Here is a 25773-nt window from a genome sequence, read left to right on the forward strand (position 1 = left end):
TGATGTTGACTGTGGGTTTTTCATATAAGAACTTTACTGTGTTGAGGTATGTTCCCTCTAGACCCACTCTGCGGAGGGTTTTTATCATGAATGGGTGTTGACTTTGTCAAGTGCTTTTTCTGTATCTATTAAAATGATCATATGATTTTTATCCTTTCTTGTATTGATGTGACCTATTATACTGATTGTTTTGCAAATATTGAACCACCCTTGCATCCTGGGAATAAATCTCCCTTGATCATGTGTCTGATTTATGATGAATTGCTGGATTTGGTATTGTTATCGTGATGTCTTTGTCTGGTTTTTATATTCGGGTGATACTGGCTTCATAGAATGAATTTGGAAGTTTTACTTCCTCTTGTATTTTTTGGAATAGTTTGAGAAGAATAGATATTGACTCTTTAAATGTTTGGGAGAATCGCCTGTGAAGCCATCTGGTCCTGGACTTTTGTTTTCTGGGAGGGTGTTTTTTTTTATTACTGACTTAATTTCATTGCTGGTAATTAGTCTGTTCAAATTTTCTATTCCTGTCTATTTTAGAAGGTTATGTTCAAGTCATTTTAAACTCACAGTAGCACAGTGTGTATAAGAAACTCTATTTTTTTTTTATATTGCATGGTGCACTGGGTGTTATACGCAAATAATGAATCACGGAACATTATATCAAAAACGAAGGATGTACTGTATGGTGACTAACATTACATAATAAAAAATTATTACTAAAGAAAAACTCTTAATACAGATTAATAGAAAAACAATTCTAATAGGAAAAAATGAGTAAAGGATATAAACAGGCAACTTTCCGGTGATGGAACAGTGGTTATAAACATAATTCTAAATATGTATAAAATTTATGTTAATTAAAACGCAATGCTGTATTTCCCCCATCATAAGGGCAACCATTAAATAATGACAATATTAAGGAGTTATCAAATTATAAGGAGATGAGTACTGTCCGTATTATAGTAACAGTGGGAGAATAAATCGATACAGTTATTTCGGAGAATAATTTGACAGTTTTTATTACAGTTGTATGTGCTGTTTGGCCCAGCTAGTAAAACACCTGCTTCTGTATATGATAGATGTGAATTATGATCGGCAGTATTTTTATAATAATGAAAAAATTACAAACAACAAGTGACTGTGACTTGACAATAGTGGAAATGTGCTCTGTTAAACAATGGAATTATCATAGGGCAATAAACTCAATCTACATGAATCAATAAAAATTTCAAAAAATTATACTAAAGTTATAGAATAAATATAACATATAAACTTATGTTTAAAAATGATACAAAATGATTTCATATTTTTATCTATGACAAAGGTCTGGAAAGATACACAGCAAACTCTTAATACCAACTCCCCCTGACAGTTTGAAAGCAGAAGCTTCCAGGCCTCTTAAAGAACTGGCATAGGATCATTTCAACTGCATGCTCTTGGTCAGAACAAATCTCAAGACCAGCGCATATTCTAGGGCACTTCATCTCTTGATGGGACAAGTGGCAAGCATATGGGCAGAGCTGGTGGTTGTGGGATTGATGGCCACCATCTTTGTAGACTGAATACCATTTTCCTTCCCTTATTTCAGGCAATTAACATCCTCCAGCTTTTGGCTTCTTTGCCCACTCCTATATCAAAGCTTGCTTTTAAGGGAAGATTTTATGGGATTCTTTTACTTTAATTGAGAATTTAAAACAGATACACCATTCTAACAGGACATTTATATTTTATATCTCTCTCTGATCGTGGCAAGAAATAATTTATCTCTTAGGGCAAGTTCAGGCATTAATAAGTGGGGGAAGTGTTTTTCAGAGTCTCGCTTTTGAGTTACACTTCATAGTTTTCTAAGTGCTTCACCTCTTCTACCCTCTTAAAAGCTGGCTGGGGATAAAAGGGTAATGTCCTCCCGGAGGGACTGGGCTCTCCATTCACAGATGCCGCCCAAAGCTTGGCTTGGAGCCTCTGAAGAGGTGTTCATAGCCCGGAACAGAGGTGTCTTTAACCATGTTTTTTCTGGGCCACAGTTAGTTATTGGCCATGTCAGATATCATATAAGGGAGGGGAACGACAAGACGCTATCCATTCCAAAATACTTGGTGAGGACAGTGTAGCTGGATACGACACAAGGTACTGGAGGTACCAGTAGTGAACGAGATGGGCTGAGTCTGCCCTTACAGAGCCGCTGGTCTGGTGGGTTATGTAGACAAGGAACCAGAATGTATGATATGCGTTAAGTATGATAGAGGGAAGGCGCTACAGGAAGACTGCAGAGGGATCTAAAAAGTGGGGCGCTGCTAAGTTTCCAGCACCTGACTTTACCAGTAAAACAAAACTAAACTAAAAGGAAATCCCCTGCTCTGCAGTATGTGCCGATTTTCATGGTGTAAAGATTCCCCATTCATTTCATGCTACCAACATGATCTCACTGAGTGGAGTTATAAAGAGATGCAGCGTTCGCAAGCCGGCACAAGCCAACCACAGCACACCACTGGGTCTAACCAAGTCGCCAAAATACTTCCATGAAGCTCTGCCAGACGGCACTTCATTTCATAACAGGATTTAAATAGAAAACGAACCATGTGATGAACATCCTTCACAGGTAAATTATTTGATGAAATAGTCCATTTTCTTTTCATTTTCCTGCACGGCAAGATTATTGCCACTTTAGCAGGACCTATACCCTTCCAGCAGTGGCTGGCCCTGAGCGGCTGGCCGAGATGTACTCCTTTAGGGAAAGAGCTGAATGTAAAATGGCAACTGGGTTTAGTCCTCCTTAAGCTGCTGAGTTTGCATAGGTTGGAAGAAATGCTGATTACCCACCTGGGAACAGAAGTTTGGGCTGCAGACCAGGTTTAGACAATCTCTTACCTAGTAAAACTTGGTGATTTTCCAAAGTTTTATAATAAAACAAATATGTCCATCGCTTTCTGGAGAATAGGCAAGTTTTCCTTCGAGAAGAGAATACCAAGGACTGGACCATAAAATAATCGTTCTTGAGTAGCTTATTCACAAATGGCCCAGATAAAATGCTCTATGACCCAGTGCCAGGGAGGCTGAGCCATGATGAACAGGGAAGAATTGGGTTTCTGTCCTGCTCCCTGCACCTACCAGGGCTGGTGGAAAACTTCCGCTTAGGGACATTTGAACTGAGTGTCAAACTAAGCGTGAAGATTGCTGTGTAGAAGCCTTACTGCTGGAGCTACACTCAGCCAGAGTCAGGCTTGGGACTTAGAGACCAGGGAGGCCAAGTGCAATGTGGAGGCCATTTCGCCATGACCCTGTCATTCCTGGAGCCTCAATTTCCCTTTGGCGAAATAGGTATATTTTCTTATGAGTCCAATAAGCTAACCAATTTGACCCAAATTACACTGATTTGGAATAATTCAGACTGCAGCGAGTCCATGTTTTCTTCGGTCATCTTTTGTAACCCTCCTTTGGTCTGGGCTGGACCCATCCAGACCACATGCACGCATGCATACATATACACACAAACATTCTAGAAGTCAAGGGGCACACGGTAATGGTAACTATAATATTTTGTATTACTATGAACAGAAACTCTAAAAAAAGAAAGGAACCCATATCCTTTGCACCAAAATATGGTAATAAGTTTGTTTTTGTTTGTTTTTTAATGAAAAGTGTATTGAAGAGTTCTTAAGATGCACCATTTTTTTAAGATGCACCATTATTTCATGGATGACTAGAAGAGGAAAACTGCCAGCTGAGACGTAATGCTTTCTTTTTTTAAAATTTTCATCAGCCTTGCCAGAGGTTTATCAATTTGGAGTTTTCCAAAGAACCAGCTTTTGTTTCACTGATTTCTCTCTATTGTTTTCCTGTTTTCGGTTTCACTGATGTATGTTCTTATCTTAACTCCCTTCTGCTTCCTTTTGGTTTATTTTATTCTTTTTCTAGTTTTTTACTGTAGGAACGTAAATATTGATTTGAGACCTTTCTTCATTTCTAACGTAGTCACTCGAATGCTACAGATTTCTCTCAGCACCATGTTAGATGCGTTCTTTATATTCTGATATGTTGGTTTTTCATTTTTTATTCAGTAGGTACTTAATTTTCCTCTGATACTTTTTCTTTGACCCACAGATTATGTAGAAGTGTTTTATTTACTTTCCACACCTTTCTGCTATTGGTTTCTAGATGATTCCATTATGGTCATCAAACACACTCCATATGATTTCAGTTCTAACTTGTCAAGGATCATGCCACGATCTGTCTTACTAAGTGTTCCCTGCAAGCTGGAAAAACAGAACAAAACAAAAAAACCTGTACCGTGCCCCTGGCGATGGAGCATTCTATAATCTATTAGTTAGAACCTTTGGGTTGATTGTACTGTTCAGATCTTCTGTATCTTTGCTGATTTTTCTGTCTAATAGTTCTAGCAGCTTCTGAGAGATGGGTGTAGAAGTCTGCAACTATAATTGTGGACTCATCTTTCTCCGCTTTGTTTTTGCTTCGAAAGACAAAAGGAGTGGAGAAGGTAATGTCTTTTGAGGCTCTGCTATTTGGCGTGTGTGCAAATTTAGGGTTAGTAGGGCTTCCTGCTGGATCACCCCTGTCAGGTACATAATAAAAAGATCAAAGGAACACCTTTATGTCTCTAATAGTTTTCTTTTCTCTGAAGTCTACTTTGTCTGATGTGAATATAGCCATGCCTACATTTCTTTCTTTTTTTTTTTTGCATGTATATCTTTTTTTTTTTAAAGATTTTATTTATTTATTCGACAGAGATAGAGACAGCCAGCGAGAGAGGGAACACAGCAGGGGAGTGGGAGAGGAAGAAGCAGGCTCACAGCGGAGGAGCCTGATGTGGGGCTCGATCCCACAACGCCGGGATCACGCCCTGAGCCGAAGGCAGACGCTTAACCACTGTGCCACCCAGGCGCCCCTGCGTGTATATCTTTTTACACCCTTTTACTTCCAACCTACCCGTGTCAATGAATTTGAAGTTTCTTATCAGCATATAGTTGGGTCATGGTTTTTATTTATTCTTCTAATCTGTTCTTTTTTTTATTGTGTACTTAGGCCATTTACATTTGAGGTAATTATGGATGTTATTGCTTAAGTCTGCCATTTTATGATTGTCTTTGTTTTTTCTTGTTCTCATTGCTCTGTTTCTCTTTCTTTGGTTTCCAGTGGGTTACTTAAACATTTTTGTGAAATTCATCTTTAGTTTTAGCATTTCTCATTGTATCTCTTTGTACAGTTTTTGTCATGGTTGCTCCGGGCATTGTGGGATATACATATGGCTTATCACAGTCTACTGGTATCAGCATTTTTACCACCTGGAGCAAATTTGAAAACCTCATTTCTAGAAGTCCCTTTTACCTTCTCCACTTAAAAAAAATCATTGCCTTGAGTATTAGGTGATAATTTTTGTTTCAATAGAAAATGTATTTATGAAGCTCATGAAGAAAAGGGTAGTCTGTTGTATGCACTCATATGTCTGGTCTTTCCTTTGTTCTTTACTGATTTTCTAACATTTGTTTTTTTTATCATTTTCTGCTTGAAAGACATTCTTCAGTACATTTTTACAGGTAGACAAGCAACCATTCACTTACTGTTCCTTTTTCTGAGAATGTTATTTCCCCTTTATTTCGGAAAGATAGTTCTGCTGGATATAGAGCTTACTGTTGAAACTCCTCTCTCAGCACTTGAAAAATCTTGTGCTGGTTCGTTGTGATCTCCATGGGTTTTGATAAGAAATCCTCAGGCATTCAATGAGTGTTCCCATATAGGTCATCTGTTTCTCACAGGATGTTTTCAAGACTATTTTTCCTTATCTTTAGTTTTCAGAAATTTTGACGATTATTTGCATGGATTTATCTTTGGGTTTTCCTTTTGAGAATTCACTGAGTTTTTAAGTAGGTAGCTTGGTGTCTCTCACCAAATTTGGGAAGTTCTCAGCCATTATTTCTTCCAATTTGTCTTTTAGTTTTAATCCATCTCTTTTCCTTCTGGGACTCTGCTCATACAAACGTTGACTTTGTTTTTGTCGCACAGGTCTACAGCCCCGTTCTGTTCTACTCTTTTTTTTTTTTTTCTAGTTTCTTTCCTCTTTTTTGTTCACATTGGACAGATTCTGTTGCCACTTCCTCAGGAACGCCGATTCCGTTCTCCATCTCCTTTCTCAGTAGAATGGATGCTACTGGGTGCATCCAGTGAATTTTTCTTTCAATTTCTGTTATTATATTTTTCAGTTTATAATTTCCAGTTGGTTCTCTTATAAACTTCAGTTTCTCTGCTGGGATGTTCTATTTTTTTTTTTTCATTTTTTTCAAGAGAATTTACGATTGATTATTGAAGCACTTTTAGGATGGGTACTTTAAAATCCTTGCTAGGTAATTTGAACATCTTATCAGTTGATTATCTTATTCAAGTTGTAATTTTCTTGGTGCTCGGTATGGTGGATGATTTTCAATTGTGTATCAGACACTCTATTAAAATCTCTTATTGTAGCAAGCAGCCGCTCTTCTCAGATTTGGCACACAGGTCTTGGCCCACTCTGTGACTGTAGTACTAATCAGTTTAATTTTAAGAATCCTTGTTATTTTACTTGGTCCGCATGGTTTACGATCTGCCTGGGGCTTCTACTGATCCCTGCTGGAGCCGCCTGTAAGATAATAAAAGGTGTTCTTTTAAGGGACTAAGTGTGTGGTACTTTGCTGTAACCGCAGAAGGAGTCTAATACGGAGTATGTGGAAGGTGTGTGCATATGTGTCTGTGTGCGTGCGGAGTGCGAGGCCTGGGAGGAACCACGTTTTTGTCCATGCTGTTCTGCTTCTCCATCTTTTTGTCTGACAACTTCAGTGTGTCCTTTAGGATTCAGCTTCAGGGGCATCTGCTGCCAGAAATCAGACGACTCTTCTTTCCCCAAGTGGATTTGGGCATTCCCCTTAGACGCTCCGTGGAATCCTGCGTATATAGTAGAGAATTGTCCATTTGATGTTATAACTATTTGTATACATGTGCCCCCTCCTCTGTATACTGTAAGCTCCTTAAAGGCAAGGACTACTCTGTTTTCTTGTGCTTAGGACCATATCTGATGCATGGTTTTCACTCAATGTTTTTCCTTTAAATTATTCAGCCTGAGTGGCAAGGCAGAGTTTTCCCCGGAAACATTTGACTTCCTCTGACTCACTTGCAGGACCAGGCTGCAGAAATCACTGCTGCAAGGTATGCTTTGGAGCTGTCCGATGATCCCTTGACTTGTGACTAGCAAGCATTTATACTAGAGATATGACTATGCTGTAAGGGCTTTGTGATTTCCAATGATTCCAAGCTAAATCATCTTGGGAATTGCATTACACAGAAATTATACCAACAGAAATGAAAAAAACCTGAAGCTCAATACAATTAAGTGACTTGCCCAAACCATGGATGTGAAATCCTGGTCTACTGGCTATGCTACACCATCCAAGTCCTTCGCATGCCCCACCTCTGGACAGGTGCTGCCCCAGCCTTTCACCTTCTGCTTCAGTCATCAATAACTGCTCCCTAATTGTGAATTGTACGCTCATCCAATTCTGCCTTTAGAGTCAGCTGAAAATATAAAAATGTATAGAAATTGGCGGCACATTTTAGTTTTTCCAGAAAATATAAATTGATAGAAAAATGTCTTTTTAAAATATTTTTATAACTACGAAAGGAATATAGTCTCTGTAGAAAATTTAGAAAATAACAGAAATATTGGAGGTTGAAGACTGACATCACTTATTATCTTGCTACCTGTGATATCTACTTTTATCACTTATGTCTATTTCCTTTCTATTTCTGATTTTCTATTCCATGCATTTTTAATATATAAAACTGGTATAGTTAAATATTTATTCTTGTTTATTTCCCCCACTTTAATGTTATACCATAGTTTTTCATTTTATTGGTGATTATTCAAAAACTTTAAATATTTATTTATTTATTTATTTATTTATTTATTTATTTATCTGTTTATTTGTCAGAGAGAGCACACAAGCAGGGGGAGCAGCAGGCAGAGGGAGAAGCAGGCTCCCCACTGAGCAAGGAGCCCAATATGGGACTCGATCCCAGGATCATGACCTGAGCCAAAGGCAGATGCTTAACTGACTGAACCATCCAGGCATCTCTATTCAAAAACATTTTTAATGACTATGTCCTATTCCAGCCTATGAAGGTCCTAGAATTTATTCAGTCATTCCACAGTTTTAGACATTTGGAATGCTTCAAAAATGTAGCTCATTATATGGTGAAAGAATACATTGGTAGACAGAAGTGAATTCACTTCTCTGATGTCTTCCTAAGAATAGACTCTTAGAAAAGAAGTTAGTGGATCAAAAGCCGTGAATGTTGTATTTGCTGGTTTCCTGTAGCTGTAACAAATTGTCGCACACTCAAGCAGCTTGAAACAGCACTCTTTATCACTGCACAGAGCTGGAGGTCAGAAGCCCGGCTGGCGCAGCAGAGTATCCTGCTTAAGGTCTCTCGGGCTTCAGATCGACGTGTTGGTGCCGTGGGCTCCTAGCTGGAGGCTCAGGAGAACCATTTTCTTGGCTCATTTCAGTTGTTGGCAGAACTCCTTTCCTTCTGTTTCCACATGGTCTCTTCTGTCTTTAAGCCAGCAGCAGCAGTTTGAGTCCCTCTCTTGCTTTGACTCTTTCTGACTTCAGGTGAAGAACGTTTTCTGATTTTAAGGGCTCATGTGATTAGATATTGGGGGGGCGCTGTTCTGCCTACCACAAACATCCTTAGGGATCTTTCAGTGTTGCCAGCATGCTTTCCAGGGAAGCTGAGCCAAGATTTCTGCCACCAGCTTTGAATAAGTGTTCAGCTCTGCACACTCACCAGCACTGAGGATTAAGTTTTCTATTTTAGTAATACGACAGACAAAACAATTGTACTTGTGTTTTTACTTGCATGTCTTTGACTCCTAGTGAGATCAAACAATTTATTTATTTGTCTTCAGTGATCTCAGATCCATTGCCCATTCTTCTGTTATATTCTTAATAGTTCCCTTATCGGTTTTTGTCTCTTCCTGCATTAAGGATACACTGGCCTGTATGTTATAGGAGTTGGTGTTTTGTTAATTGTTCTTTAATGCACTGCTGCCTAGTCCCATGATCCATCATTGGCCTTGTAATTCCCCCCACTGTCTTACTTCCCCAGGCAGCTGTCAAGTCGTTGTTCCTAAAATGCTGTTGCTTACGTATTGCCTTTCTTATTGCGTTTTTCCACTTGGTGTGTGGTGTGAAGAAAGGCTCTAAACGTTTTTTTTTTTTCCAATCCGTTTCTTCAGTACGGTCTATTGAATAATTAGTACCCAATATTTTCTTGGGAAAAGACAGTCACAAGAGTACATGCCATAGAAGCAAAGGCCCTGCAAACTGCTTCCCATGTGCATGAAAACAGGGTCAAGAGGATATGGCACAACTTCCAAGCTGGTGAATAAGAGCCACGTGAAGTGATTTCTCCTGTTTCATCCGTATGTGCCTGTAACAAGGACTGAGAGAACTAATGAAGCTGATTACAAGGAGCCACACAGGGTTTTGAGGTCCTGGGCCTATCTAAGTAGTACTAGGTCTCCTAACCAAGAGTCAAGGTGACTCAGCAAAGGTTATTTTTAGTCAATTACCTGTAACTTATAAAACAAGAACTATATTCACATATATTCAATAAAAGCTCACCACCAGGCAAGAAAACCTACTACCCACCCCCACCCCACAAAAGAGAAAAAGAAGACTTACTCTCCACATTTGAAAATCTAAACATGAATTATAACAATACCACCCTAATTAATTTTATCTCCGTAAGACAGGAATTGCAGAGCCATGGCCCCAGAAAGACAGAATTAAGATACCTTTCAGCAAATGAGTAGGCATGTCATAGCCTGAGGAAATATATTTGCCATCTGACAGAGGACATATGTCCAGAATATATAAAGAACTGACACGTCCACAATAAAAAGACAAACAACCTCATTCTTAAAATGGGTGAAAGACTGGAATGGGCATCTCACAAAGGAAACCGGAACGGTCATTTGGAAATGGAATGAAAAATTTCCGACACTAGTCACCAGGGAAGTGGAAATGAAAATCACAAAGAGCTACCATTTCCCACCCACTGGAAAGGCTATACAGTACAATGCCCAGTGTTGGCAAAGCTGTGAAACAACTGGAGCCCATATATATTCTTGGTGAAAATGAAAATGGTGGAAACCCTTTGGAGAGCTACTTGGAATTTTCTTAGAAAGTCAAGCACACAACCCGTCAGTCCCACCACCTGTCGGTTTTGACCCAATCCTCTGCACTCCCACGTTGCTTCCCTTCTTCCATGTCTTCCATGTCTTTATTCGACTACTTTCATATTTCTTCTATTCTTTTTCCTTCCCAAGTGAATTCTCCCTACTTAACCATAGAGACACATTTTCCCATATCCATCCTAGGAGGTATGTATGTGATGATATAAATGAAAATGATTGAGGATTAGCTGTGTATTTTGCCAAAATAAGATGGTGACTATTTTTCTTCGACAGCTGTAAAGGTTAGTTATGTGCCAAGAGGAACTACGAAAATGGAACATATGCCAATAGACGAAAGACTGTATTTAGATTTGAAATGTTTTTCATGCACAAATAATTTACAACCTTCAACAATAGAAAGAAAAGCAAATCAGAGTCATTTGAAAAGTTCATTTATTATATACCAATATACACTTTCTGTAATAAAAAAAAAAGCCTCCCAGTACATTGAACCATCTTATAAATGAAATAAGAAAATAAAAGTTTCATCTGTTCATAAATGGGGTTAAATTAACCAGTACAAGATACCATATGTGAGTCTGCCCTGCAGTCTGTGTGAGCTCTAGTCCTGGAAATGGCCGTGAGAAAGAAAACGGTGCTTCCTTATTTGGCACGGTAGTATTGCTCTTGAATGTCTGTATAATTACAGAGGTTGATATTTTCAAGTTAGTCATTTCAAAGGTGTAAAGCATTCAAAATATATACAGATTTTATACTTTCCCAATTTTTTTGACTTAATCTTTGATATTTACATTTAAATCCATTCAGATTAAACCTGTTTTTAACACTCAGAAGGTACCTTTTCCACTTTCTATTTTCATACACTCTTTAGGTGAACGTAAATGGAAACCTATCTTGAAAGACAAGTATTGGCAAGTATTTTCCAATAATGACTCAAAAGTTATGATAGTTTCTAGTAATGCTCAATTTCCATAGCAAAGTGCACCATTTGACAGTATTATGCCTCTAGAAAATGATACATAAAACGAATGTATATTTTCTTAAGGCACATTCCAAAGCAACTATTGAAATACGATTTAATATTATACTGGTATGATACTTGTATTTCATACTTGGCTTTACTAAAATATAAAAATATACCATAAATGTTGCTACGACTTGGTGGGGGGAAAGGTGGCAAACTCCAGAAATTCTGGGCAGCAAGTGCTAGTTTTAAACCCATTTCATGTAAGGGTATTGCAGAAGTGAGCAAGCATATAGTTTGCATCTCTCTGTATTTTTACGGAGAGCCATTTAACGTTGTGTTAAATGACCAATGAGTGCAAGCCAGAATGAACTAAATCCTATTTTAGACATGCTCAGTTAAAAGAACAACCTTCACATTGATAACTCTTTGCAAACAAGGAACTTATTTTCTTGTAGATGATTGTGTTATTATGGTAAACATTGGAGAGCATTACTGAACTATATATAACTTAGGTTTCAAATTTAAAATATCCCCAATAAACAGATACGTACACATGGATTTTTGAGCCCATCAACTTAATTCCCTGCCCCCACCCTCAATAGTATAAACATTTTGACCGTGAAGAGAGAAAACTACACATGTACAAAATAAAAACCAAACGTACCATACAGTAAAATTCTGATGACTACAGAATAAGATTATATACATAAACATATAGCGATCACAGTTTCCTGCACTGAATGTTTATCAAATAAAAATGTATCAAACAATACTGGGTAAAGTAGCCCCACGCGAATAGTGGTCTGTCTAAAACTTCTGGATGCCAGTGGAAGACGAGAGGGAGAGCATTGTTCCATGACAGAAGCATGACAAGAGGACTAGGAATAATATTGAAAAGCAAATGTTTCCAGGACAGGCAGTTTAGCAATAAGCATGATTTCTGTTGTTGCTCTGTAATTTAACTACAGCCCCTCTCTCTGTGTAGTAAGATGTTTTAACGTTCATTAACAAAAAAAAAATCGAACGAAGAAGGCACTCATTCAATGTCACAAACAGAATGGGCAAAACATTCCTTTACTGTCGACAATAAGGTGTTCTAGCCTGGTGTCTGATCACTCACGCATGTACCTTGCAGGGACAACTCCTGAGACATGCAGACATACCTTGGAGACGGCAGCCTCAGTTCCGGACCACCGCGATACAGCAAATATTGCAAGAAAGCGAGTCAAATAGACTTTTTGGTTTCCCAGTGCCTACAAAAGGTTATGCTACAGTCTACGAAGTGTGCAGTACTATTATGTCTAAAAAAGTACATAATTTATTGCTAAAAAACGCTAACCATATCTGAGCTCTCAGCGAGTCTTAATCACTGATCACAGATCACCATCACTAATATGATAATGAAAAAGTTTGAAATACCGTGAGAACTACCAAAATGTGACACTGAGACACAAAGGGAGCAGATGCCGTTGGAAAAATGGTGCTCCACGCAAGGTTGCTGCGAACCAATTTGCAAAAAAACCCCAAACCCTCCATATCTGCTAAGCACAGTAAAGTCAAGCACAGAAAAACGAGGTCTGCCTGTGTATAGTCAGCTGTCTTAATATTTGCCAAAAGTCTCCTAAACAAAGACGTCTCTCATTCAATGTCACAAACAAAACGGGCAACGTATTCTTTTACTGTTGACAGTAAGATGTTCTAGACTGCTGTCTGGTCATGTACCTTACAGGGACAGCTCGAAAGACCTGCCTTTGCCTCTGTTAGTCAATAAGCGCAGAGCACTGGGTGCTGGATTGGGGGAAGGCATTAAGCAGTTAGATAGCTTCGCCACCAGGGCATTTTTGTTTGATGTTCTGAGAATACAAGTACTTGGTGATTTTGGGGGGGAGGGGGAGGGTATTCTCTGATGACCAAACAGCAGAAATACATCCTCTCACACTTTTCTAGGAGAACGCGGGTAGCAATGCGCACCGCTCGTTTTAAACACACAGACAGCCATTCTTGACAAAATTGATGCTTCTTCTCTTCCGCAGGCGCCTGGTGATGTTACTATAAACATCTTTGGAATCTTCCTGTTATTTCCTATGAATAACATTCCAATCAATAGAACTCAAATGTCTTTTGCAGCATAATTTGCAACCATTTCCAATAGAAAAAGTATTTTTCCTTGGGTTAGTGATGCTTGGAATTTGGGGGATTGTAAATCCAATCAATTATGATGAGCGCCATGCTTCCAATCATGAAGATGATTCCAACCACAAGGAAAATCAAAGCCTGTCAATCAGAGAGAACTTGTTAGGGCACACAGAAACCGTATTTGCTCTTACAAGTTGTTTACCTAAGGCAGCCATCTGATTGGCATATTGAATTGTATTATTCTTATAGCTCAGAGGTCGGTGCCTAGCAGTTCAGTGAGTTTAGAACCCGAGTTGGGGAAAGAGGGTGAATCCAATGGAAAGATTTAACCCAAAGCCTCAAAATAGAGAAATGGTTGATTCGGTACATCAGAATGATGGAATGCCCTGTAATCTTTAAAAATCAAGTGACAGAAAAAGATTTGATGACATTGGGTGCGCTCACAAGCTTTCAGGTGGAAAAGGGCAGGTCCCAGACCTGCGTATCATAGTATATATGATAGGAGTCAATTTTATAAAGCAAACAAATCAAAACAAAAGCCTAATCTATGTTGCATATTCCTTAAAAAAGAAGCATGGGGGTGTGTGGGGGGGGCGTGTCTACACACAATACTAGAAGAGGCCTTTATATTACCGCTCAGATCAGCCTCCTCATTCTATACCTGAGGAAGCAACAGCTAAAAGCTTTTTCACTAGAAAGAATCTAGGAGACACTCTTACTCATTTTGACATCTGTTCAAACTCGGAATGGGTCACGAACAGGACAAGTAATCTGCCAAGGTCACTCACACTGCTTAAAAGTCCAAGCAAGATGGACTAAAGAAGGTAGGAGCTCAGGGGTGAGGTGACGGGAGGAACTTTTGATACCAAACTGCTGTGAAGTCCCTGAACAGTCCTGAGGGGCGAATGACTCTCAGGCAAAATTCAGCGTAACTCATGAAAAAGCTTTGCTCTTAAGCCTTAAGTGGGAGACTTTATTAAATAGTCATTGATAATATTTAATTACTGGAAAAACAATTATTTCTGGCATATGTTTCTATAGCATCATTTTAGAAAGGAAATATGCTCTAGTTTACGAAGATTATATTTTAGATCTAAAGAGGTTAACTAGAAAAGGGATAATTCTGTTCTGGATCTCCATCCACACCAAGGTACTCTGGAGGGGGAAACAAAGCAACATCTTTTCTTTTGACCTGACCAACCTAACAGATATGAAATAATTCAAACCTACTAGTCATAACACTGCCAGGGAGCCTAATTCCTTCCCACCTAATTTCCCGTAGATAGTGCTGCCGTCTTGGTGGTGGACACCGGTACACGTGTAGGTCCATTAGTGTTTGACAGGGAGGAAGGACTCAACACAAGATACTTGATGATATGAAGGGAGGAAGTCCTGGAATCATCTCAGTACCAGAAATCCACCCCTCTTTCCCTCCACTAGAGTTCCAGCCCATCTGATTTTTGGTTCTCGTTCATCAATTTTTTTGAATTACTTATTTTCTGTTTTACTCGAAGTAGTCGAAGAGCAGCATAAAAAGGGGAAATTGCAAGCCTTACTTACCCCGACCTTTTGTGGCGACCTAAGCGGTTCTTTCTTGACGAGTTTAAGATAAAACACTGCTGGAAGAATGAAGATCAGCATAGTGGCAGAAGAAGCCCCTGAGGAGAGAAGCACAGGACAGGTCAGTGTCTTACTCAGCAAGGCAGAGACCCAAGGTCATGCACTTGAATAAAACCAAATCTAATGCTGCCCTAATCTTAGCACTAAAAGTACCGTCACCTCGTCTTGGTTGCTTATTCAAAGAAGATCTGGTTATCAAGAAAATTAAAATATAACTAACGTCACCGTTGCATCCTAAGTGCACATAATCTACAATAACCATTAAAAAGGCCTCCTGTTAAAAATTCATAGGAAATTGATACATAAACACATACTAAGGAAGCTGAGCTCATCACATGCCCTTCCTATGCACTTCTTTTTTTTTTAACTTTAATAATATGTTTTATTTAACCCACTAAATCTAAAATATCACCATTTTGGATTGTATTCAATACACCTATCCTTGCTTCCTGTGCACTTCTAACTTTGCAAGTTACACCTGATTTTAAAAAATTTTTATATTGTAGTTAAAATTTGAGTAATCCTTCAAATCAGGAGATGAAAACTAGATTAATAGACTACACAGTTAAGAGAACATGCTTTAAAAGACCAACGTCCTCTACCATCCAACGATAGCCATCAACGCTCAGTTGATCCTGACAGAACTTAGATTATACCGACAGGATGCTTTCTTTCTATCTTCCTTACTTTCTGATGCAGCTTTAAGACCTAAATCCAAAGCCCGAATCTATTCCAAGTCACAGGTATTCCCCAATTTTGAAAGTTCACGTCATGCCACTTCGCTGTTAGGAAAGACCTACATTAGTACCCATTTTTGCTAACTGAAAGAAATCTGAAGAGGATTTTTGCCTTTCCAGAAAAAAAGGGCAAAAAATGAAAATAGCATTCAGACTCTGATTTGCAGTGCGCATGAATAGAGGCAGCGCCCCCTGAGCAGAGAGAGTGCTATCACCAAGCTCCTTCCCTGGGAGCTGCACTCCATCTCAGCATTAAGCTGTCATAGCTTTGGAACTATGTCTGAAGATCTGTTTTATCTCCCTTTATTTTCTGCATTTGTTACCAATCTGTATCCTAACGTATCAGAAAAGCCCAAGGAGGTTACTTTTGTGTCTGGGATGCTCAAAAATTTTTCCATATACGGGGCGCCTGGGTGGCTCAGTCGGTTGAGCGTCTGCCTTCGGCTCAGGTCATGATCTCGGGTCCTGGGATCGAGCCCCGCATCAGGCTCCCTGCTCAGCAGGAGCCTGCTTCTCCCTCTCCCTGTGCCACTCCCCTGCTTGTGCTCGCTCTCATTCTCTCTCTGTGTCAAATAAATAAAATATTTAAAATAAACATTAAAAAAAATTTTTTTTCCATATAAATGAATGGTAATTGCTTCTTTGTTTTAAGTCTTTTAGGCTTACAAAAGGTTTCATAGGAACGCTTGACTTTTGGATTGGGGGGGGTGGGTGGAGACGCTGTGTATGACCTCACTTCTCTGGGGATCAATTTCCTCATCTGTCAGAAAAGGCAGCTGGACTAGGTGACCACTAAGGTTTTTTCTGATCCTATGAATAACTTCCAGAGTCACCCGAGAGGGAGGGGAGGGGAGTAGCTGGAGCCTGGCTTGGCTACTAGGAATCCCATGAGCCTAAGATGGACCAGGGATCCTTGACCTCCCATCCACCGGCTCCCTGTCCACCCTTTAAGGAGGTATCAGCTGGAGTTGACTAAATAAAAGCTGTTCTCAAACTTACCTATGAATCCAAAGATGTATTTTATAGTTGGCACAAGGATGACCAAAACATTATTCAGTGCGAGAAGTATGGCTGCAATCAGGAAATGTCTTATCCAACTGAAGGGTCTTTTGGGAAACAAGAGTGTGGTCACTGATGTACGAATCTGCAACAAGAAAGTTCAAAGTTGATTTTATCTACAATTTCAAATATTCTTGTCTCTCTAAAGCATCTTCTGCATTTTTCCTTTTTCTCCCAAAAAAGATCTCAGTGTTGATTTATCTTCCGAAATTTCATTATTGTGGTAAAATACACATAATAGCCATATTATTTACCATCTTATCCATTTTTAAGTGTACAGGTCGGTTATTAAGTACATTGATATTATTATGCAACCTTGATGCTGACATGTGTTTGAGAGAGTATTTTCCTTGTGCTCGCTTTCTCAGCTTTCAGATTTTTTTCTTAAAAATAATCTCAGAAAGAGATGAAATAACAGGTAAGACATAGAATTCAGGGACACGGGAAAACCCTGGTTGATTTCTAAACGTGTCTTGTTACACTGCTCATGAACAGGATTTTTACAAATCTATGTTTGGTTTTTTGTTTTATTTTTTTTTCGGTTTGGCATTGTATTTAACATTTTGCCACATAATGTTTTTTAAAAATATGATACTCTTTGTATCTACTCCTCTCTCTTTTTTCCCCTTTTACCTGCCCCCTTCCCAATTAGAGATTATAAATGTACAAAAAGCAAAGAGTAGGACCTAATAATTTTAACATTCTTGAAAGTTTCTAGTTTGGTGGCTTGCACACAGCAGGCACTCAATAAGTGTTGAATTAAATTGAACAGAACAAATCCCTTCCCTCCCTTCCGGAGCCTTGACAGACTTAGCCCGATTTCGGCAGCTACAGTAAGTAGGTGAAGGGTCAAAAGAGGCTCTGTTTGTAGCGGCCTTTCAAGTCACTGTGCTGTAACCAGATAAAAGGATCCTTGTGGGTAGAGGGAATGCCCTTCATGTTTGGACAGCTTAGCAAAGTGGAAAATACTCTTATCTTTGGAATCTTTTAGAGGACACTTTTTGACTTGGTGAAATTAGTCTATTGGCTTTTCAGTAAGTGAGCACCTCAGTTAAGCTAGGACTTCACATTTTTAGAAATGCTGGGGATGGTTTTTCACTTAAAATTTTACTTCTGAAATCTCTTACTGGTGGAGAGATGGGAACTCATTTGAGAGAGAAAATGTAAAATACATTTAGAAACACATGTGTGCACGACAAAAACTTCGAGCTGAATCGCTTGTAGTGTCTAATGGGACATTCCTTTCATACCGCTCCACCAAAAATTAAAGCCATCTGTTTAGGTTTCAAAAGCAATTTCATTTCCAGAATGGCAAACCAGAGAGTCTCTGGAAATGGTTTAAAAGTGACTTTGTAAAGGATTTTAAAAATTGGATTAGTGAAAATTATGAAACTCGCTCTGAAAAGTCGGCTGAAGAAAGCAAATGGTTGGAGAGCATTTTCCCCAGCTGCCCATCATTTCTCCATTGTGATCCACGATTCGTGCTTAGTCAGTCTTGTCCAAACTGGTCTCATTAGGCTTAAAAATGAGATTTCTACGATACGTCCACACGGCTTAAGGATTTGTCTGAAAGTGCTAAGCGCATAGAATGCACAAGAAGAATGCAGATTATTTTCAGGCGGGGGTCGTACCTATGTGCTTTTTTTGTCTTTGGTTAAAGTAATACTCTTAAGTCAAGAGGCTGAGTTAGAGGTAAGCCTGTATGGACAGGGTCCCGGAATGTGAAGGCAGTTTCCCACGGTCTCATGGCTCCCGGAGAGACGAGGGTTTGGCCTGATGATGGAAGAGTACGGAAGGCTTACAGGAACCAAGATGGCGAGAGCTGGCTCCTCACCGCAGAGAAAGAGCAAAATCCCCAGCAGAACTGAAGGCATATGGCGCTGCCAGTGCATTTCCTAGGAAGGCTAAGACGGCAAACTGGGCCACGGCGGGCTGCGGCTGGTGGGAGGTGGTGGCGGAAGAGAATAGAAGAAAACTTGCTGGTCATTCTCTGTGAAAATGCTGCCTTGCGAGCTGAGCCTGGATCAATAGGTCCTTGCAGCTCTGTTTACCTACGTCGGGAGTGAGGGAGTCTGGCCTGTCACCCACAAAGCACTGCCTGCTGTTCCACTTATCTAAGTGCCTTTTCTCTACTGACACAAACTGATAAGAACCTGGAAATGTGGGTCAGATGCTGTTGGGTGGGGGGAGGCCGTAGCAACGGCCATGGCCTCTGACCCAGAATGATTCCAGAAAGGTCCTTGGCAGCTCTAGAAAAAAACATGTTACTTCCAGAGAGCCTATTCAGAATAGGAGTCTGTGAGGGGGTGCTATGTTCTAACCCGGGGACCCAATGAGAGGCAGAGTAAAAGTGGGAACCTTCGTTAGGTCTTAACTCTTAAAAAAAAAATCAACCTATCGTTTAGAAGTGAATCACAGTTTCACTTTGTAAGGCTGCTTAAGATCAGAGCGTCGGAAATAGCTGTGGATCACTCCTCTATTCCAGTTCACGCAACGTCTGCCATATTTCTATGCCTGTATCGAATGGGGGATCTGAAGGCAGAATCGATGAAAAGAATGGTCTCACTGTTGTAAAATAAAATAGAAGTATCTAGAGAACCTGAGATGTGATTTTATTTTTTCAAGGTGTGGCAAATGGAACGTGAGTCTGTGTTCTTGATAAACTCATCAGGATTATCTGGTTTTCTGTTTTTCATGTGATGTGTGAACTTTACTGCATAAAGGGAAGCACAAGCTGAAAATGGTGTTCACAGTCTTTGGGCTGGAGGTGCAGTCCCATAATGGACAGCCCTGCCCATACCACCAGCACCCCAACACTGGAAACGGAAATGTTGGGACACCAGTGAAAAAGCAATTCACTTCATTTATTCATTTGTTCGATAATCATTTTTGTACTCAATATGTGTCTTTGATTAAGAAGAAAAAAACTGACCTAACTGCAGAAAATAAAGATAATAAATGGAATAATCCAAGGAAAATCCATCTAGCCACCAACAGCAACAGCCTTGTTGTCTCTTCTTGGGCTCCTAAGAAAAAGAGCCCACTTACCATTTGTTGAAAGAAGTAGAATATAAAATTATACCTACAACTGAGAGATTTTTATCCTAATAGAGTAGGTTTTGTTTGTTTTTATTATTTGTATGTGGGGATAGCAAAGCGAAGTAAATAAATTTCTTATTGGTCAAGAGCTTCTTAATTCAAAGAAAGCCTCGGGAGAACCCTGCTGTGCAGGACTCGGTGTTGGACATGTTGAAAGTCTTGGCTGTAAATGGGAAGGAACAAACACCTCAACTTCTCGCACTTCAGGGGGAAGCGTCTGAACGTAGCCCTGTGGGTTTGACCGGGTCGAGGAGGCTTTTTTTTGCCCTCCACGTTCACTTTTATACTCTCCATCATACCCATGGAGGCTTGGCTCATTTAGCAGATCCTCACCCAAACTGAAATTCATGGCAAATGGCAGCAAGGGGAACAGCCTCTGCTTTTGCCAGAAAAGGCAGTTATGCATCTCCAGAAAAGGCAAGATTCCTTTGGAGACCATTTTTCTTGGCAGCCATTGTTGAGCTCCGGGCCAGTCCCTGTGCACATCCTTAACCTCCAGGACTTTGAACCCAGGGGGAGAAGGCGGGCACTTACACAGATGAGCTCAGGGTAACACTAAGGTCAAAGACAGAATTACGTGCAAAATGTTTCATGAATGTTAACGTTGGGTGAAAATTCTTAAGGATAACAGTTATTTTTCTGAAATTTGGTTCTCATAGTCAGTTTTGATTCTAAGGACTATCTCATGGGAGATGTTTCTTACTACTCTTCCTGATGGTCTGACTTATACCAGTGCCTTATCTGTCATGAGAGAAAGAACTTCTATGGGGAGCTCTAGATTTTAAATGTTGAGGTGAAATGACCATCAGTGGATGAAAGGCTGACCTCCACTTCCCATTATCTTGACCCCAGGCTTCAGTGTCCTGCCAGGAGCACTGCAGGAGTCAACTGTGACTGACGAGCCGCATGACCACGGCCAAGTCCATTAGTCTACCGAGACCACAACGTGAAAGCACTATATTTAGGGCTTATGAGTAAAACCATACAGAAGCACAGAACAGACTTCTTTAATAAATTACTTTGATTCAATAATGATAGGAGTGCCTACTGTGCGCCAAAAATTAGTCAGTGATAGCTTTACACACAGAAAGAAGGGCTTTCGACATTCTTTCCTCAGAGACGCTGTCTGCTTAGAAATTTTACCCTATGGTACACTTTCTGTCTACAGCTGTCTTCTGCCTTGTACCCACGGTAGGGCTGATTTTAGGCTAAAGCTGTGTGCATGGCATTTGAAATACTTTCAGACACATGAGAGGCAAGATATTATTTAAGAGTAAAATATTAGCCCTCCTGGTAATAAGGATCTGATTTCATGCACTCATGAAAAAGGAATGTGTCAAAAAATATTTCAGCACACAAGCTGCATTTAAAGTGACCACAGTGTCATTATAGGAGTCGTCCTCCTACGCTGGGCGCTGTATGGAACATTCTGTACAGGATGGTGCTGGTTACTAGGTCGCCTGTTTTCCCCCCTAAAATGAATGAGTAAATTCAGTGTTTATGAAAGGAGAAGAGTTGGCAGGAGAATGCAGACCTGTGTTTATCCACAGGTGGTGGTTTTAACTCACGCAGCCCAAATCTCTTCAACCAGCCCTCCTCTGTGGTCTCAGAACCAGTGACGCCAAAGGCAAATGCCAAGAAGGGGCGTTCCCAGTGTGAGTCTGGCAGAGGACGTGTGTCAGTTTTGGGGGTCGTAGAAAAGCTAAATGATGCATAATAAAACTCTTTTTCAAGGACTTTAGTTCTCGCACGTAATTTACTTAAGAGGATTCCCCTTCTCATTGGTCTTCAAGGAACTGGATGAAGGCGACTCTTGAATGTTACCGCAGCACAACACACTGGGGCGGGGGGATGAAATACCTTCAGAACTGGTGAAAACACAATGAACTGAAAAGTGATGTATTTTGGCTTTCAAGTTTCAGAAGCTCTATGAACTCCTACTCATTCTTACTAACCCACAAGATAGGCTCAAATTCCAAAAGCAGATCCTGAGTTTGTAACAATAAACTCTGACCTCAATAAAGCTGGAAAATGAATATAGGAATACACTTGGTGATTTTTTCCCTCCTATATTTTAGAAGTGTTTAACATCTAAGAATATTTGTTGTATCTACATATTAAATTGTCCATTTTAAACGGCTCCAAAGTGCTGTATAAAAATAACGTCTTCAGGCATTGCACTTGCAAACACGCACATTATAATGAAATCCATATCAAATGGGAACATGTGTACTAATCCAGGAGGTTCAGCAGGATTCTTCCATCAAAGTTTCATGTACTTACTGGGAACAAGACAATGGGCACCGTTAGCGTCACTGCCACGAGGACCGCCACGCGAACCATGAGGAGAGGGGTGTCGAATGTGTAGACTTTGCTGTAAGCATGTAGTAATTCGTCTTCAACTTCTCCTACAAAGAGGAAGAGAATGGGTTCACTTGGTGTGTCAAGTCGATACCAACAGGAACATTTTACAAAGGGAACACAGTAAAATGGGGGGAAAAAAAACCCAGTTGTGGGAATCTGGACACCTCTGTTTACTCCTGTCTCTGAGCTTGTTAGTGGTGCGACGCTTCTTCAAATGAACAAGGGAGCCCTGAAGCTTATGGAGTTGCAGAAGCCAGAATCAAATTACGAAGGTTCCTCTCTGGCTCATTTGCTTCGTGATAAGTCTCTCTCTGCTGTACGGAAGCCTCGCAAAAGACGTGACAGGCTGAGGTGCTCCGGTGGAAGGGGGTGAAAGGGCCAAGCCCCACCAGCCTGTCCCTCACATCCTGCCACCAACCCCCCACTCCCACCTGCCCAGGGAGCTTTGATGCAGCTTCTCTGAACCTAGTATGGAAACCTTAGGACAAATGAACTCTATCTCTTGTCTCAAGTTCAACAATTCCGACTCCATCATGACGCTGATACAGACTTTTGGAATTTTTTTTCAAGCTTTTGCTTGTCTTATGAAACTCCTTAGAGTCAATATAAGTTACATGCAAGGATGAATTTGCATGATTTTTACAGGGTCTCTTAATGAATATTGATCTAAGATTAAAATGCCACCCACCTAGAAACCATATTCACTCAGAATTCCAGATACAAATGACATGGAGATGCTTATAGAATCAGATGTAGTTTGTTTTGTTTTGTTTTTTCCTCCTCACTCCCCTCCGAGGCAGACGAGTTGGGGGGGGTGGTAAAAATACCTTCCGTGGTATCGATCTGACTTTTATTAATTCACAATCCAACAAAGAGTTCATGCCCAGTCTAAAGTGAGTGCTTGGTTAATAGCCAAATATTAGTCAAATGGAAAAAACCCCAAGTAAATGGTGCCTCCTCCCCGGTCTCTTCCTCCACAATTTGTCTTGCAATCAATCTAGTTTACTGAATCAGGAAAAACAAAACTAAACAAAAAAGTTAGAGGTTTATATAAAAGGTAGATTTACGTTGCTAACATTGATTAGTGACAACGGTTCAATGTTAGAATCCCTGAAATATGTTTACAGGGCCGAAAGGCAGTAACAGTCCGACTTCTTGTAGGATTAATGTGTCCATTAAGACGCCATAGGGAAATTGTTCTAGGCATAATCGAATGTGTCCATAGCTGCTTTCCTTCGTTTTTGGTAGTGCATTCCCAGACTGAAGGGGATTCTCTCATGTCGTCTATTTTCGGGAAACCGTTCACTCTAACGGAATAGAACGGGATGAGCCAGCAAACTTGCCTAAGGCTCCAAGCCCCCAGATTCCACTTGCCTGGTGAACAAAAAGCAGGTTCCAACTCTAGGACTTTGTACTTTTCCTACCACTTGTTTGGTAGTTAGTTATTCTACCAGAAGAGCTTTACAATATACAGTTGGACTCACAGCCATTGCTTCTAGCTTGAGATGGCCTCGGGAGTCAAGCTAAAGAAAGATCATCTAGCCCTGAGGGAAAATCATTTAAATGAGGGCTGGTTTTTATAAAATATGTGTGAATTCACAAATGGGTGTAAACTGTCGGCCCCGCTGGTTCAGGTCCCGTTTTCTTAGGTCAAGTGACGAGGCTGCTGATGGATGATGTGTACTAGAGACCGTGCCGCTTAGAGAAGGCAACTAAGAGAATTCTACCTACCCGGTTAACGATCAGTGCAACTAGCATCTGCACAAAGAGAATGACTGACAGCGCGACGTACCGTAGAAGGTCAGGTAGCCAAAGAGGGCAGCCAGCAGGTACATGACGAGCATGCCCGTGATGGAAATATTCGACACCGTTTGCATCTTCCTCCGGGACCGACTGAAAAGTAAACACCAAGCTTTGTGGGTTGTGTTTTTTTTTTTTTTAACTCGTGAAAGTATCACTTTTTATAATTTAAATTTGTTTCCATTTTTTTCTTTTTTTTTTTTTTAGATGTATTTATTTGAGAGAGAGAGAGAGAGAGAACGCAAGCAGGGGGAGGGGCAAAGGGAGAGGGAGAGAGAATCTCTGGCAGACTCCCCGCTGAGGGCAGAGCCCGACACAGGGCTCCATCTCATGACCCTGAGATCATGACCTGAGCTGAAAGCAAGAGTCAGATATTTAACTGACTGAATCACCCAGGTGCCCCTGTTTCCATTTTTCTTAAACGCCACTCCTTCAGTCTTAGGGACAACCGTTTTCCTAGAAGGCTGTTTTATTTTGTGTTGATAAATATACTTGTCTACTGAGTATTCAAGAATGTAATAACATAAAGATCAGACTGGCTCCTAATGTAGAAAGCTTTCATATTTCACAGTGAGATGGGCTGAATGAGGACACAAACCTACTAGAATCAGCAAAGCACAACTTTCATGAGTCCAGACTACCAGGAAGCCTGGACAGCTCTGGAAACCATTCTGGAGAGCACCCAGCTGCTTAAGGCCAATTGTCAGGCCTCAGAAATGACTACTATCACTTCTTGATCTTCAGCTAAAATCGAGTGTAGAGTAACTGCTACATGTGATTTTTTCCAAGTAAACCAAAGACATCAAAATAGTTGAAAGTATTCCAGAAATTTCTTATAAGGTAAATCAGAATTTGTGAAGCAAGTTGTTGCTATTTATAGAGAATGAAGAGTGAGGTTGTTGGTACCTGGATTAAATAAATTGAGAAGTATTATAGGAAACCCTTCTCTAAAGATAAAGGGGAAAACTGTGCTAGTGGGCTCAGGCGTATTTCAGACCTAAGTAGATGTCACCAACCTCAAAGGGAAAAGACTCTTAATGAATCATAGAATTTCAGCTAGAAGAAACAAGATTGGCTAGCCAGTACACATAAGACACTGAAGACTACGCTGTACCCATAAGACAGTGAAGCCGGGTTTTGGCACATCCTCACGGTGAATGTCTTCTAGACAAGGGTTAGGGACTGACCACAAGTGACATCAATGGCTTAGCCAGGCAATCTTAACCATAATTTTTGGTCTTCATGGGTATGGTCATTTCTGGCTGAAGTGATATCATTCCCAGCAAAATTCAAATTCAAATTCCTCATGCCTGCTCAAATTCTACTAGCCATTGGCTCCTCCTCCCCCTGCCCTAAAGCCCTCTTGTGGACCAATAGGATGGAGAAATAGGAGAGAAGGAAGCAGATAAGGTAGTGCAGTGTGGGGGCTGAGTCACACCTGTTGGTTAAAGTACATCCCTGATGAGCGGTATGTACCACGAACTTTCTCTGGAGAAAAAGCCATTAACCATGCTTCCGTATAAAGCCCCTTTGACCATATGAGCACATTTTCAAAACAAATCGGAACGCTAGCATTAGGGCTGCCTTACTCTTTAAGCTCACTGTAGATGGGAAGGACCTCGGGATGGCACACAAAGGCAAATGCTAGGATAGGGATCGCGTAGGCCGTCTGAAAAACAAAGAGAACAGCGCCGGTGTAGCGCTCCGGCACCGACGGCCGTCCCCAACCACGTCCGCTGGCG

General features: G+C 40.4%; 1 protein-coding gene and 1 long non-coding RNA gene across 4 annotated transcripts in view; one reads left to right on the plus strand and one right to left on the minus strand.

Moving 5' to 3' along the window:
* LOC123794822 (uncharacterized) overlaps positions 1-13099 on the plus strand; it is a 152020-nt gene extending 138921 nt beyond the window's left edge. The window contains exon 5 of the long non-coding RNA XR_006780262.2: positions 12352-13099. This is a non-coding gene — a long non-coding RNA (uncharacterized LOC123794822). The remainder of the gene's footprint in view (positions 1-12351) is intronic.
* A 34-nt stretch (positions 13100-13133) lies between these two features.
* Positions 13134-25773, minus strand: part of SLC38A4 (solute carrier family 38 member 4) — a 65203-nt gene continuing 52563 nt past the window's right edge. For all 3 annotated transcript variants that reach the window (XM_045801210.2, XM_087855796.1, XM_045801209.2), the window contains exons 11-16: positions 25621-25700; positions 24024-24124; positions 22151-22275; positions 16709-16853; positions 14913-15010; positions 13134-13490 (exon numbers count right to left, since the gene is read on the minus strand). In XM_045801210.2, the coding sequence (XP_045657166.1) occupies positions 13389-13490; positions 14913-15010; positions 16709-16853; positions 22151-22275; positions 24024-24124; positions 25621-25700 (651 nt within the window). In that variant the 3' untranslated portion in view covers positions 13134-13388. The remainder of the gene's footprint in view (positions 13491-14912; positions 15011-16708; positions 16854-22150; positions 22276-24023; positions 24125-25620; positions 25701-25773) is intronic.

The sequence above is a fragment of the Ursus americanus genome, chromosome 25 (assembly GCF_024610735.1).
Source record: "Ursus americanus isolate L20-20 chromosome 25, mUrsAme1.1.p, whole genome shotgun sequence".
Classification (NCBI taxonomy): Eukaryota; Metazoa; Chordata; class Mammalia; order Carnivora; family Ursidae; genus Ursus; species Ursus americanus.